The sequence below is a fragment of the Aspergillus aculeatus genome (genome assembly GCF_001890905.1).
Source record: "Aspergillus aculeatus ATCC 16872 unplaced genomic scaffold ASPACscaffold_3, whole genome shotgun sequence".
In the NCBI taxonomy this organism is placed as follows: domain Eukaryota; kingdom Fungi; phylum Ascomycota; class Eurotiomycetes; order Eurotiales; family Aspergillaceae; genus Aspergillus; species Aspergillus aculeatus.
The window spans coordinates 1,527,728-1,542,819 of record NW_017962978.1 but is presented as its reverse complement, the minus strand read 5'-3'; the positions used below and the strand labels follow the sequence as shown (position 1 = coordinate 1,542,819).

The following is a 15,092-nucleotide window of genomic DNA, read 5'->3' as shown; positions in this document are numbered from 1 at the left end:
CCACGTCCCATGTCCACGACACCACCACCATAACTAAGTCTAAATGGTGCGTGCCTAGCCCGGCAAGTCCGATCGCAGGTCAACTGACCTGACCTGAATCCTGACCCTGGCACTTGAACGCGGGGACCTGAAGGGGAGGGGGGTACTGTACCTGATTCGGTTTAACGCCACTCCGACCTTACTAGACTCCTACGTGTAGAGTTCCCCCCCCTCCTTGTCCACAGTCTCTCAACCATAATCCACTTACTCTCTCCCACACCCTCCTTGAACAAACTGCGGTCCAGGCACGTTCCACTTGTTACCCGCACTCTGCTCCATTGCAAAACGGATATCATGCCATCGCCATGTGCTCCAATGTATGGACGGGAGTGGAAATTGAGTTTTCCTTGATCGGGAGTCCCTGGATATTACCACTCTAGGTAGGTGTGGATGTTTACCTACCTGGTAGTAGGTAGACTAGGGTATTTGGAAAATGGGAGGAGGAGAGCCAAAAGAAAAAAGAAAAAAAAGAAAAAAAAAAAGAAAAAGCCGGAAATCAATCCCTCCTCTCACGTTCTCTTCTTTCCTCTTCCTCCCTCTTAAGCGCTCCGAACTAAATAAGAAGCGCCACTGCGTTGATGCGTTGTTGCCCTGCGGCTCGTCGATTGAGGAAGTGTGGGTGGTTCGTTGCAATTTCTCATACCGAGGATTTGCATTGCCAAAGCAGGAATCAGCTTAGGATGTCCTGTACACTACTTTCAACTAGCTAACCTACTCCTTACATCCTACGTAGTGATTTCTTTTGCCGTGGGATACTATCAATCACCTGGGGAAGAGAGTTGGGATTGTTATACTCATATCGGTAGATGAGTGGATGATGGGGTGTCTATCTTGTGCTGGGTGCTTATCATTCGATCGTCGTCCCTTTCAAACGCCCCTTTCCCTCCCACCCCCCCTCCCTCCTCCGATGGCGTCTTTATCGATAAGTCTTGACATTACCAGGTTGCGCCAAGAGGGGGAGATGAGGTGCTCGCGTCGTAGGCTTCAATTACCGGATTTCTGCAGCCTGATTGTGCCGTTGGATGGTTTGGGTGAGGCACGGGCCGTTGAAAGGAGATGGAATTGATGAAAATCGCTCATCCCACCTGGTCAATGATCTGAACACCGAGCTCCATGTTTCGTTGTCTTATCGAGTTTATCATAGGGGCACTATGCGAAGCGAGGCCCCGATAACGCCATATTGAAACCGTACTTAATCTACTTGAGATGGTAGTCGAGGCTGATCATGTACTCATGTATCCCCCCCTCTTCTTTACTTGTGACAAGATGATCGATAAGTTAGTGGTAACGAGTAGATGGAGCACGGCAAGTGAGTATCTGCCTCAGGCATACATCCACAGCCCCACCCCACAGCTCATCGATGCCTGAGGCTGGGGATCGTGCAGGATATGGAATTCTGCACGTGATCGGCCGGCGATCAACAAGTCCGATGCACCTTTGCACCAGCACCACAACAGCTCGTCCGGACGACCCATCGGCACGCGCGTGAAGCCTCCGAAAGATACGATGGTGCTAGAACTCCATGTTTGGGGGCCGGCATTCTCCCTGCCGTCCATCGATGCGCAATGTCTGGCGACCATTGCCTATCTGTCTCTCGCCCTACCCAAGGACGCGTGGGTGCTCGTCGCAAGTAGCGATCCCTCGGTGTCTCCAACAAGTGCGTCGTCCGGGCTTCCCCCAAGGCCTCAAAGATTTCGAGACGACTTTACTAAATATTGCTTGTCGCAAATAGATGAACTCCCTGCCCTTCGAAACGGCAAGACCTGGGTCTCCCGCTTCCGCAACATAGTCGACTATCTCCGCCAATACTCCGCGGGCGATTGGGATCTGGATGCCGAATTGACCGGACTCGATCGCGCGGATAGTATCGCGTACGTTGTGATCCCATCCCCCCACCTGACCAAAAATCTGAAGCGCGAATAGATTCACCTCCTTCCTCGACACGCAATTCCCCCCTCTCCTCGCCCTCTCCCTCTACGTCACCAGCCAGAACTACTACACCTCCGTCCTCCCCGCCTACTCCTCGCAGATCCTCACCTGGCCCTCGACCTGGCTCATCCCCCCGCAAATCCGCGCCGCCGCCAAGCGCGCCTCTGACCACCTCGGCCTCTCGTCGCTGGACCTGGTCGCCCTGGAGGAGGACCGCAAGCGCGAACACTCGGCCGCCGTCGCCGCGGGGCGCCTCCCGGCCTCCCTCCCGCTCCCCAAAGCCGCTCCCACGATCACCTCGGGTCTGGCCACGACCCACCGCTTCCGCATGGAGGCAGTCACAGCGGCGGCCTTCGAGCCCCTCGCGGCGATGCTGCAGCCGGCCCAGAAGAACTATCTGCTTGGCGGGGACCGCCCCACGAGCGTCGACTGTCTCCTGCTTGGGTATGGGAGCCTCGCGGCGCTGGGGCCGGAGAGTCTGCAGGATGCGTGGCTCGGGGAGGCGATGCGGCAGAAGGCGCCGCGGGTGGTGGAGTGGGTGCGGAGCATGCAGCGCGAGGCCGGGCTGGCCAGCCTACCGTGGCGGAAGCCCGAGCGACCCCGCTGGGTCACGGTGGGCAACACCCTGTGGAACACCGTGGCGGACGCGACGCCCATCTGGCGGGATATCCGCGCCAACACCCGCATGCGCGAGATCGTGCACTCCCAGGAGGCGGATCTGTCCAAGGAGGAGCGCACCGCGTTGGCCGAGTATGTCACGGGGTATAAGAAGGATGTCTGGTTGTCCGTAGCGGTGGTCGTGGGCGGGGTGGCGGCGCTGGTGGGATATATGGCGCATGTGGGGTTGTTGGGCGGTGGGGGCGAGGATGAGGAATTTGAGGAGGACGACGAAGAGGAGGAGGGGGAGGTGGTGCAGCCTGAGTTGCCGGTGAGTCTGAATGCGACGGACTTCTTGGGGTCCTTGTCCCTTTAGTTAGGGGTGGGTTGTGATGTGTACATGTACGATAGTTTGGTTGATCGATCTAGAATGAATTGATTCACCGTTCGAGGAGATGTTTATGATGTTTCTAGTTTGAGGTAATGCAGTATCTTTATGTCTGGTTCTTGTACAAGACAGTCATGCATACCAGGGTGGACGGCTTCTCCAAAGTGCACTTGCACTGCCTGTACAGCCTGGAGTACGTAGAATTATACCTCATCTGGAAAGACCACCACTGTCATCGGTCCAGCTCTGATCTATAGGCTTGCTAGTATGTATCTAGCATGGATACCATCCACCGAACCGATCTAATGCTCATAGCGAGCACACTCGGTATCGGCCACGAAGTATATGAGGACTGTAACTCGCAAGCCATCGATATACTGCATGGCCTCGCTGATAAATCTTCTTGTCCATAACCTCTCCTTCTCTATCCCATCTAGCACGGGAACAGATACCTCGAGATCATCCCCATACAGTAGCAGACTAGAATCCAATACCCCCGGTAGGGTGAGACCCAACCGCCCCCGAGTATTCAAGCGTGTATCTCCATCTCCAGAATACCCAAATATAAACAGAATCATACATCCACAACCCAAACCAATAGCAGGTAGTAGTAGTAGTAGTAGTAGTACACCAAGAAAGCACCTATACAACCAACCCCTACCACAACATCCCCCAGAGTAAATTCAACTGTACAGTACAAATCCACCCATGCCCCCCTCCCCCCCTCCCCCCTCCCCCTCTCTCCCGTCTCCCATACCCAGCCCCATACCCCTCAAGAAAACCCCCGAATCAACTCCGCCACCACGCGCACCGTCTCCGCAATCCGCTCCTCCCCCACAAACGGCGCACAATGACTACACTCGATCTCGCGGACGACCCACTCCCGCCCCGTCGCCGCCATCATCGCATCCTGCGCCTCCCGGGGGACGGCGCGATCCCTGGCCGTGACCACGAACGCCAAACCAGGTCCAACTGCCTCCGCCCACGCCGGCGCCGGCTGCGGGGACGTAAACGCCCGGGTCGCGTGCGGCCGGAGATACGTCTCGAGACCTGCCACCTCCCCCCGGGCCTCTGGAAGGAAATTCCCCACCGGGTCGTCGGGGTAGTTGAGTAACGGAGCGGGCTGTTTTCCGGGTGCTGCTATTAGCCCACAATCCCCATCGAACTTCCCTCTCCATCCATCCAGAAAGATAGTCTCAAGGGGCTGGGGCTGGGGCCGGGGCCGGGGCCGGGACCTGGGGGAATAAGCATATACACACCGTATCCAACAAAATCCACCGGGGCAGCGCACCCCCCTGCAACCCGGCGCAACTCACCCCCTCGGGGACGAGAAACGCCGCCACGAAGATCATGCCCACCACCCCACCGGGTTTTCCGGCCCGGTGGCGCGCGGCTTTGCTCAGCCCGGACGCCGCCGCGGCGCCCGGCATCCCGGCGTAGGAGTGCATCACGAGGATGACCTCGCGGCCTTGGGATTCGATGAGCGTGCGCAGCCGGGTGCGGATGGCGGTGGTGTCGGTTTGGACGTCGGCGGCCGTTGCTGGGTCGTCGGGGTTGGGGTCCAGGGACGGGTAGGGGATGTGCTCGGTGGGGAGGGTGGTGGTTTCGGTCAAAGTGGAGAGGAAGGGTTGGTAGAAGGCGGGGGTGAGCCAGGCGCCGGGGATGAAGGCTATTATTGGTGCCATCTTCTTATGTGTGGTTTTCTTCGGGCGTGGGATTCTGTGGATTTGTTGTGTCTGGTCTAGCTATTGTGGTTCGGGATCGGGGACTGGGATGCTGCTTTTTCAAGGTGGGATGGAGGCTGGCGGGAGTATGATATGTGAAGTTTGGGGAGGAGGGGGGGGGTTTACTGTACTCGGTGAGTATGATGAGGAGATGGATGCGGGGTCTGGAGAAGGGGAATTGGGCTTGGTCGATGGTTTATGTATGTGATACTGGTAGCGTAGTGGAGTGTGGATGTAGGCCCTACCCTAGTACTAAACCACCCCCTCTCTCTCTAAGTTGCAGCCTATGATCATGATATCGGTAGCTTAGGGATGATGTACAATAGCTGAGATGGTCTAACTTCGACCCCCGCAGCTTAGCTTCATTCCTTAGTCTGGTTGGGTTATACGGTTCGGGAATCGTGCTTACGGCGTCGGCCATGCCTGCTGGGCTCTCCTGCCAATGGTAGAGGCTTATTTGTTGTACGTGGGGAGCTTAGGGGTTGCTTGGTTCAATGGAGTGGACTACTTGAGATGCAGTATGGAAGGGGGTTTGGGGAGAGAGGGAGAGAGAGGCGCGGAGGGTTCATTTAGATACCCAAATCAGTTACTTAGCGACTAGTATGACAATGCCCATTTGTTTGCAGAATAACTTCATATTGTAGAAAGTAGTACAATACATCAATATCACAATCCGAAATTAGCATATAATACAGTTCCATCCCCTTATCGAAACATAGTCTAGTGCCCAGCTAATTAGCGATTGACAGCATCCCGTCATGTCAGATAGAACAGGTATAGTACATCGTAGGGTGGGTTGTGTTGGTTGTATGCGACCAGCGCTATTGTTGTTGTTGTTGTTGTTGTTGTTGTTGCTGCTGCTGCTGCTGCACCTCGACAATCGCAGACTGTCATGAGTACTGCATGCAGCAGGTTGTTGCGGCATTCGTGCTTCCGCATAGGCGAAATGCAGAAGCGGCCAAATAAAGGAGTGACATGACATGACATGATGCGGCGTGAGATGGCATAATCGGAACACAACTCCCCAAAGTCCAGTAGGAAACACCTAACACCAAAACTAGCAAAAGGGGCAGCGAAAAGAAATCAAGAACAAGATGTCGAGGTAGCCACGGGCACACGGCCTAGGGAAGATAGCCCTAACGTTAGTTCTGGTTGCTGACAGACAAGGGTCGCACCCGGGCAAATCCCCTCGCAAGCGATGTTCTGGAGGAAAACACAAGAACCCGAGATATGGCACAAGTAATGTACAGTACAGCAGCTAAAGAAATAATGAAACATGCAGGCGATTATCCGAAACAACAATTCCAAACTGAACGGACGGCATGAACAGCGGAGATCGAAGGCGACAGACTCAATGCACCATGGTCAAGGGGGCATAGGGGCATGGTGCACAGTTGCGGTGACGAAGAGTCCAGAATGGCGAGAGTAAGCATCATCCGTCGATTTGGCCGCCGGTCGAGAACGAAACAGACGCCGTCGATCGGTCCGCCTCACTTTGTGGGAGATTGAAGCCGCGCGGATAACCCGCGGTCCCGGCGACAAATTGCTCAAGCCTAACCCTCCAGCAAGCTAACTGTCCAGCAGTGCTTCGGAGGAGGCTGCTCTTTGTCCCGAGGTACATCAGACAATACTTTTCACTTCCACCGTTGCTTATCCCAGTCGGAAGGTCTCGTCTCATCGTAGATTTGTCCTCCCTGGTTGTGAATGATGACGGGAGCTTGTGTTCGACGGGGACCAGCATGCGAGCCTAACTCGGGGGATTGGTGGTTAGTTCTCGATGCAAGAAGAGCAACGGAGATAAGATCTAGACATACCTCGCATGTCCGTCACCACAACACCGTTCCCGCTGCTGCCACTGCTAGACAGAGAGGAGGTCGAGTCGCTGACTTTGTGAGGCATTTTGTTGAAAGTGGAATTGTACACGAGATTGAATTTGGGCGAAGTAGATGAAGTAATTGGAGTGGATAGTATGAGAAGTGGCGGATTTCAGTGGAAGTACAGGCAAAGGTGGGAGATATATGTACGCTGGTTGATCTATGGCTGAGCAAGGCACAATAACCAGGAGAACGATGAGGCGCACGCAGGTAGGGAGATCACAAGGTAGTGAAGGATGAGAGATAGAGCGAAGAGAAACTCAGAAGTGATGTAGTTTGTTGTAGTTGTAGTGAATAGCTGTAGTAGTTGGTTGAAAAAACAAGACGGATGAAAGGCAGGACAATGGGGGCCTTTTGTATGTTTCCCTTCCCACGGTAGCAGAAGAAGTATAAGTGATCGGGAAATAGACAGAAACCAATCTGGACTGGGGGCCTGGAGCAATGCCAAAAACGGATCCCAATCGCATCTCGAATCGTTTCCCCCGGGTTTTACGAACCCAGGAAGAAAGGGCAGATCGGTCATCTTGCAGAGCGACTAGTAGGAAGAAGCTCCGGGCCCGCCCTGGCCTGCTTCATCGCCCATCATCCTCCATCCATGCTGTATGCACTGCACTGCACTGTATCTACGCTTTACGAAGCATCGTCGATCCCCAGTTCCCAATCCAGACGTCATGACCCGAAACCAACCAACAGAGAATCGGATGTCTGGAATCCCCATCGAAGCGTCCAGGCTCCACCGTGCTGCCTGCCCGGGCTGCCAGGGGCAAACCGAGCCCGAATGGGGACGAGGCAGCAAACCGGATGATTCGTCACTTGAAGCATCCGGCGAAAGGGCGGTTTCAGGGACCGACCCATTGGGTTCGACAGCTAACCTAAGCATAGCCCAGGAGGTGAACAAGAGTATGTGAGAGTGAGCCTTGTTGCCCGGGCACCAGCCACACTTGTGTTAGACAGGAAACCTGAGCACCGCCTGATTCTGAGTTGGACATGCTCCGTACCCCCTTTTGCTACCCAGTGCCAGTGCCTGGGCATAGGGAGGATGCTGTGGCGCGGATGGAGGCTGAGACAGTCTGCTGTCCAACAGGTACCGTTATGAACTGGGTCCACGGTGTGGTGCTGGTCTGGTCTGTCCGTAGTCTCGCCTTACCTGTCGTAGTTCCCGGGAGGGCGACCAACCCCGGCAGATGACCGTATAGAACAGACAACGAGACAATATGATTGGTGCTGGCGACGTATTCAAGCCGTCAATTACAGCCCATAACAGCTACTCTCTCGGTCACATGACCGAAGGGACAAGTCGCAGAGCAACTGGCCGATTAGTCAGACTCCCTCCCCGACCAAAATAGTAGCACCGCCTTCCGGATACCTACCTACCTGCCCGGTGGTCTGGCCAGCTTCACATCGCATCATCATCATCATCATCATGATTATCCCCATCCTCACGGCTGATGCTACCCAGCTACCTGAGTGACGGTGAAGGGATCGTCGTCCCCTCCCATCTTCCAGACAATCGACAATAGTGATGCTGTTCTCATTCAATTGCCGCGGGCCTTTTCCCCGGATACCTCTACCAGGTCTGGCAGCCGTGCGCCCATTCTAGCTTTCCATAGTTTGCGCGATTATCACCTACTTCGTACTCATAGTTTCGGAGTTCAAGTTACTATCTGATTATTCAGTCATCTTCCCAAACGGGCTACATCGGTGGTGGCCATACTATGTAATACTAGAAAGGACCACTGGAAAGTCCGGTGCAAACCGAACGTTAATGCTACTCCTCCAACGGGCTGGCCGTTTCTGCGGTGTAGCGTACAATGTATGTCCACCACTCGTACCACCTTACCTTGCAGTCACTACCTAGTAGACTTAGAGTGTGCTATCTATCATACAATAGAACCAAAATCCGTACGATAGTTAGCCACCAGTACGGAGAAGACATACGCATAGTTTAGACCAGCTAGCTAGCTAGCTCAGTAGCTCAAGCTAGCAAGCTACGCAGCACCTCCCCTCCCCGCCCCCATTGCTCTGAAGGTGTACCTAAAATAGGCCCCGAACCCCAACCGGGCCCAGCCATAGACAACCAGACCTAGACTAAGTGCTGTACTGTACAGTACAGCTTTGCCTAGCTAATACTCTCTGAGCAACGCACGCGAATCATGACGACCTTGGAGCACGTACAGTAGTCTGTGTGGTTGGAGGGGATTAAGAAAAGCCCGGGCTTTACTCATACTAGTTGTTGGTTAGTAGCCATGCCTTCTACATAAAAACTACTACTCGATATCAGATGATCCCATGCCCCCATGCCCCCATGCCCCCATGCCCCCCCGGGCCCCTCCCCTATGTGATCTCACCGCTATCTTGACGGACGCTATGCTATGCCCACGCTTCTGTCCGGGACAAGACGGATGTCCTCCCTGCTTGCTCCGGATTTAGGATTCTGTGCAATGTAGAAATGAACGTATCTTTGTCCGCGTAAGTTGGCACCAGCTAACGAACTACTACCCCGACCCAGGGACGGAACCCTCGACACCGCCAGATGGGATGGAAAACAACCCGTGCTCCGGGGCTGGCATATCATTGACCAAGATCGAGGCAGGGACGTGTCACAGCTCCTGATAATTGCTGTAAGGTAGATAGATGGTAGATGGGTCGGGAGGGAAAGAAAGACAGGTCCCCCTGCGCAACTGCCAACTGTACCTGCGTTTGTTTCCCCATTGCTAGATGGAGACGGAACTGATTATCTAATTCCTGAGTCATCGGGACTGCGCGGTCACTTCAGCTCCGACCGGGCTGGACTCGAAAGGGTTAGACTACTTGCGCCAGGCCCGCTAGCATTGCCAGGCGGAGAGTGAGGCTGCACGGTTTGGGTGGACTGGTTGGTTGGTTCGCCGGTCACGGGTGGTGACGCACTCGAATTATGGATAATGATGGTGATGACGATGATGCGTATGTAGATACTGTACGTACCTTTTTTCTTTGTCGAGGCAAGGCTTCAGTTAGCGTCATGCTGTCTGGAGGCAGACACTGTGGTGGCCTGGTTAGGCTAGATGCGTCATGCTCTTGGGTTCTACTTGTGTGGTGCTGTTTGGGCAGGTACGGAGACTGTACTTGTCATCTGTGTTCTTGTGTGCATAAATGCAGCGTTGCTGCGTGCTTTGTCATCAATACACACTGTGCGGCTTCCAGGGGGCATGCATGTCTCCTACCCAAACAACCTCCCTATCCCACCGAGCAGGGGGTGTTGACACAGAGGTTTATCTGTATGACCCTCTGTTTCAGTATAAGTGAGCGGATACCAGGGTGACAGCCAGTGTCAAGGGGCTATTGCTGTGGTTGTTGCGAGAGCAAAACCCATGTTTCACCGTATCTCACCTTGAGACGTACGTCTAAGAGTTGTAACCTCCAGTGATTTCTGAGGAGCCCACTTAGACACCTCCTACTAAGCAACACAGCTACCAGTTCCAGCTCAACAAGAAACGACATAAGCTGGGTGAGTATGCTATCTCTCTGAGTTCGAAATCCGCTTCAAATGCCCGTATGCAAAGTCGTTGGATAGCTTCTTGCAAGGCACAGACATCTTTCTCATCATCCAACTCCTTGTTCGCTTCGACTTCCAATGGAATAGCAACCAGGCTCTCTTTCTCTCTGGGCCTTAGCATGGCGTTTGACTGAAAAAAGAAACTCCCAACCCGATTGCAAGCATCTATTATTTAGTCTGTTGTATGTTCAAGACCGAGAACGATCCAATCGGGTAGGGAGGGACCCTTCCGTATCATGATCACGGTTGCGGACGCAATGTATATCCCGCACACATGTCTATATATGCACACGATGTTGAGCATATTCCTCTGGCTATGGTGGGAAGGGGTGAGAGATCACGGTTAAGGTAGTTTGTGCGGGGGCCTGTGGCTTGGGTCATTTCCTATGAGAATGGTATGCAAATGAAATGAACAAGATAGAGTTAGTTGGTCCATAATCATACTCCAGATACAAGCTACAGTCAAACGATGATAGCGGACCAAAAGCTGATCAAAAACAATAGAATCAAGAATTGCTCTACACATTCCAATAAAGAGAAAAGTGGTAGTATTGGAAAAAAGAAGAATAAACTTAATTTATGAACTGTTTCTGCGCCGGAACCTATAAACAACACTGCCTCCCTCCCTCCCTCTTTCAACCCTCTGTCTCTTCCTAATCATATCCAACCTCACTCCGACAAACACGCTCTCACTCATAATCCCTCAAGTACCGACCGGGCAAATCCACATCCCACATCGGTCGCTCCACCACAGCAACCTCGAGGAACCCTTCTCCCGCATCCTCGTTCTCTTCTTCTTCCGATGACGACGACAGCGCATCCCCGCTACCAGCGTGGTAGGTACTACCGCTCCCCAGGGGCACGATACCCAACAGATCACGGTACTTGTAGGTATGCCACCAGCGACGCGCGGGGAGGGTCTTGCTGATAGCGGACCCGTCCTCTGCGATGCCGGAAGCCAGGACGATCTGCTTGCTCTGGGCGGAGGGCGAGTCGGCGACGTCGTGGGCCGCGTTGGCGCCCAGCAGCTTGTCCTGTCGACCGCCGAGCGAGACGCGCTTCATCGGGGTGCTGGCCTCGATGGCCTGGCGCTCGCGACGGAGTCGCGCCAAGGCGACTTCGTTCCGGGCGGTGCGCTCCTCCTCGTCGCCCTCGTCGTCGTCGTCCTCGGCCTCGTCCTCATTGTTGTGGTGGCCACGCGGCCGGGATGCTACCCTTTCTAGAGAGATCTCCTCGGCGTTATTGTCATCGTTGCCGACGATCTTGCGCATCTTAGTGCCGAAGAAAATGTCGGATTGGGCGAGTGACATGCGGTCTCCGGCACCGCTGTTGGGTTTCTTGGTGGTGCGGGCGGTCGAGTCATCCTCGGTGGGGTCACGTTTGCGTTTTTGGATGCTGTTGGTGTTGTTGTTGTTCGTAGTGGTGAGCTGGGTATTTTGGTTCTTGGCGTTGTTCTTGTTCGGGGTGGAGGTCGTGTTGTTGTTGGTGGAGGTGTGGGTGATGGCAGGGATGTCGGCGGCGGCGGTGAGTTCCTCAGGAGAAGGGAAGTCCTGGTTGAGATCGAACATCCAAAGCCAGGAGGTGCCGTAGAGCCAGAGCCGTTCCCGGGTCTTGGACAGATCCCACACGCAGCCCATGGCGCGGTCCTTGACGCCCCGGAACTCGGCGGGCAGGAAGGCCTTGGGGTTGCGGCGCGACCAGTCGGAGAGTTTGCCCTCCGCGGCGTCGAATTCGACGAGCTGGTGTTCGCTCGTCAGAGCCATGAGCCGTGTTTCGCTGCTGCCGCTCTTCGTCTTGTTATCGGCGTCGCCGTTGGTCAGAAGTTTGGTCTTAGCGAGGTTGGCCGGTCGGAAGGATAGGAGGACAACGCCCGATTTGAGACGCGGGATCGGTGACTCGGCGGCCGCATACTTCCACCGCTCGCCTTCGATGACAGGCGATTCGTCTTCGTCGTCCGAATCCTCGTCATCGGATCCAGCGCTGGGCTTCTTCTTCGAGGCCGCGTCGCCAGCTTGCTCCAGCACCCAGGTGTCGACACAGCCGGAAAGATCGCCCGAGGCGACAACGTTGCTGTCGTGGGAGAACACAACGCAGCGGACCGTTCGCTCGTATTCACCAAGGGTGCCGTGGGAGGCTTTCTCAAAGCGAAGGTGGCGCGAAGCCCGGTTGAGCTTGACAAGCTGGGGCAGGATCTGGGGCTTTTCTTGGGCGGTAGGAGCGGGTTGGATTCGGGCAAGGTAGAGAGCGCTGTTGGGGCGAACGACACAGAGCCACCGGCTGTCGGGAGACACGGTCACCACGCGGGCTCCATCCTCTGCGAGCACTTGGGGCACATCCAACTTCTGGACTCGGAGAGTGCCCTTCTCGTCACCCTTGCGTCGACGCACGGCGAATACCTTGATGGTAGAATTGGTGGCGACAACCAGAATCTTTCCATCCGCGGATAGCATGGCCGAGGTGATGTTCTCTTCGCCCTGTCATGTTGTTAGACACATACACCCAAAAGGTTTGGACAGAGAATCTTTGTTCGTACCTGAATCAAAACCTTGCCAACCAAGCGATGCCGTTGTCCGTCAGGGATCTCATGCGACACGGGGCCACGCAGCATGCGCCAGATGCTGACCTCGCGATCCCAGAAGCTCATAACCAGTCGGGACGAAGGGGACGAAGCAAGCTGGGGTATTTGAGGCAAGCTCGACAGCTTTCTGTGATGTTCCTTGCCGAACTCGCGCAGGGGGAGGACAACGGGGGCAGCGTCGGGTCCTGTTGCTCAATATTAGCCAACCGAGATACATAGCGAACAGAGCGATGGAAGGGGACAAAGCCTACCTCCAGACACGACGATACTGATATCTCTCGTCTCGTAGACAGCAAAGGTCTTGACATCGTGCGTATGGTAGCGACGGTGCATGACCTCCACCCAGCGAGCCCTCTTGTCGTTCTTCTCCCCATCCTTCTTCCGGTAGACGACCGTCCGCTGGTCGGCACCACCGCTGACAACAGTATCTCCATTCGCGCTCACTGCAACATCCAACGTATCCGCCAAATGGCCCTGTATCCGCTGGATAAGGGCGTAGTTCTTGGCATCCCAGAAGCGGATCTCACCCGCCGAATCGCCCGACACAATCGTCCCATCCGGGAGACACTTGACGGACCAGACGAGCAGCTCCTTCGTTCCGCCGGCGGGGCCCTTGCCGAGCGAGATCGTGCGCAGCAGCTGGCCGTTGCGAATATCAAACAAGCGGATCGAGCTGTCCGCATAGCCGGCCACAATCGTGTTCCGGTTCTGGAAGGTGACGCTGAGCACGCGCGACCGCTTGGTGGACGGGCGCATCAGCCGCAAGAACTGGAGCTCCCCCTCGGCGGTGGACAGGATCACGATCGAGCCGTCCGCGCAGCCGGCCGCCAGGTGCTGGCCCGTATACTCGCCCTCGGCGGGGCCGCTGGCCCCTCCCTTCCGCGACGAGGCCTGCCAGCGCGGCTGCGCCGCCAGACACCAGATCTCGCCGTAGTTGCCGCTCGAGTGGCGCAGCGGCCGTCCTTGCTCCAGATCCCACTCCGTCACCGCGGTCGAGTACCCGATGCTGAACAGGCGCAGCTTGCCCGGCAGCTTGGTGCCCTCCGGCCCGGGCTCCTGGGGGTCCTGCGTCCACACCAGGCCCTCGATGCTCCGATCCTTGCCGCCCCGCAGCACCGTCTCCTGGAACCAGGCGCCGCGCAGCGGGTTCCAGATCTCAATGTCACCGTTGGCGCGTCCGATCGCCAGTCGCAGCGTCGGCACACCCCGGCCGGCGAGTTCAGCGGAAGGGGGATGCGAGAAGGCAAGCGCATTGATCGCTTGCGGATTGTAGGGGACGAAACGGCAGCGGTGGATATCCATGGTTGCGATTTCTTCTTGTTTCACGGAAGTCTCTTCAAGGTCGGTCTTTCTTTGCGGTATTTGTGAGGGTCTCGTTCTCAATATACGTGTTCTTTCCTTCGCGATTCGTATAAAGCCTGCGACGCGGTGTTTCTTTCGTGGCTCAATTTCCGATCAAATGGGGGGGGGGGTCGCAGCAGGATTTTGAGGAAGACGTAGGATTTCCTTTCTCTCGTTGATGATATAAAAAACGAAATCTGCCCGGCTCAACTTGTAGAGCCCGACCGCTTAAGCAATCATTTCCGGAAATGGACCGTATGGGATTTCTGATTGAAAGGTGGAGGTGAAAATTGATGAGCCGGAGTCGAGACTTTTTTTTCGCTGGGGGCCCTTTGGGGAAATTTTTGGGATATGATTTTTAGCGCGGCCCGCGGAGGTTCCACCGGCGCCTTTGGGTCACGTGCATCGCTCGCGGTGCCGGAGCTTGGGCATGGTCACTAGCGCTCAGGTACAATAATTTTGAGGGGATGATATGAGATTGAGACTTGCTGAATGATGAAGTGGGCCTGGGGCGCTGTCTATGTGAGATTTAGGTGATGAAGCTTGCTTGTGTCGTGGTGGATATGTGTGAATATGTTGTGGTGAAGGTAACCGCTACAGATATACTGGAATGAGGTAGACCACTGATGCATCTGGCATTCAGACGACTAGTGAAATCACTACGAGGCATCTTCAAGCTCCATTCCGAGCCAGCATAGTATTTCTGTTGGTCACCCATCGATGTATATCATTCTACATATTGTCGTAGACGGTAGTGGAGGTCCGGTGCTCGAACCAGTAGGTAAAAGCTTGCTTGCCCATTTGACTGAAGCGCTTGACACTACATACCGAGATACAGTTGAACTTGGTACTTCCACTATAGAACTCATCGGGTATATTACATCAAAGTATGCTTGTCAGATCAAGAAGATGTCGTCGACACGTTGACTGCCCTCACTTTTTACTCCATACAAAAAGACTACGCAGGATATCAATAGCTTCACACCTTGTCCAAGTGAGCGTCATGGCAGCAGGTTCCAAGGGAGCAATGCAGTCGAGAGCACCTAATCTGCTGCTGTGGATCATTGCAAGGCCTGGACCCATGTTC

At 55.1% G+C, this 15,092-nt stretch overlaps 4 protein-coding genes across 4 annotated transcripts; 1 reads left to right on the top strand and 3 right to left on the bottom strand.

Annotated features, from left to right (window-relative positions):
• Positions 1–1,545: 1,545 nt before the first annotated feature.
• Positions 1,546–2,941, top strand: ASPACDRAFT_24467 (uncharacterized protein; the record flags this gene model as incomplete). The annotated part of the gene is made up of 3 exons (XM_020199269.1): positions 1,546–1,696; positions 1,772–1,910; positions 1,963–2,941. 3 exons carry the CDS (start codon positions 1,546–1,548, stop codon positions 2,939–2,941), a joined length of 1,269 nt encoding a protein of 422 aa, XP_020059395.1.
• Positions 2,942–3,697: 756 nt separating this feature from the next.
• Positions 3,698–4,940, bottom strand: ASPACDRAFT_1853617 (alpha/beta hydrolase). The gene is made up of 2 exons (XM_020197322.1): positions 4,213–4,940; positions 3,698–4,076 (listed from the first exon to the last, which is right to left on the bottom strand). Exons 1-2 carry the CDS (start codon positions 4,636–4,638, stop codon positions 3,726–3,728), a joined length of 777 nt encoding a protein of 258 aa, XP_020059394.1. The 5' UTR covers positions 4,639–4,940; the 3' UTR covers positions 3,698–3,725.
• A 1,371-nt stretch (positions 4,941–6,311) lies between these two features.
• ASPACDRAFT_40371 (uncharacterized protein) lies at positions 6,312–6,576 on the bottom strand (the record flags this gene model as incomplete). Its single annotated transcript, XM_020200741.1, has 2 exons — positions 6,312–6,424; positions 6,492–6,576. The coding sequence occupies 2 exons, from the start codon at positions 6,574–6,576 to the stop codon at positions 6,312–6,314; spliced, it is 198 nt and encodes a 65-aa protein (XP_020059393.1).
• A 4,091-nt stretch (positions 6,577–10,667) lies between these two features.
• Positions 10,668–14,333, bottom strand: ura7 (small subunit rRNA maturation protein UTP4). The gene is made up of 3 exons (XM_020195744.1): positions 12,916–14,333; positions 12,620–12,849; positions 10,668–12,560 (listed from the first exon to the last, which is right to left on the bottom strand). Exons 1-3 carry the CDS (start codon positions 13,964–13,966, stop codon positions 10,776–10,778), a joined length of 3,066 nt encoding a protein of 1,021 aa, XP_020059392.1. The 5' UTR covers positions 13,967–14,333; the 3' UTR covers positions 10,668–10,775.
• Between the last annotated feature and the right edge of the window lie 759 nt (positions 14,334–15,092).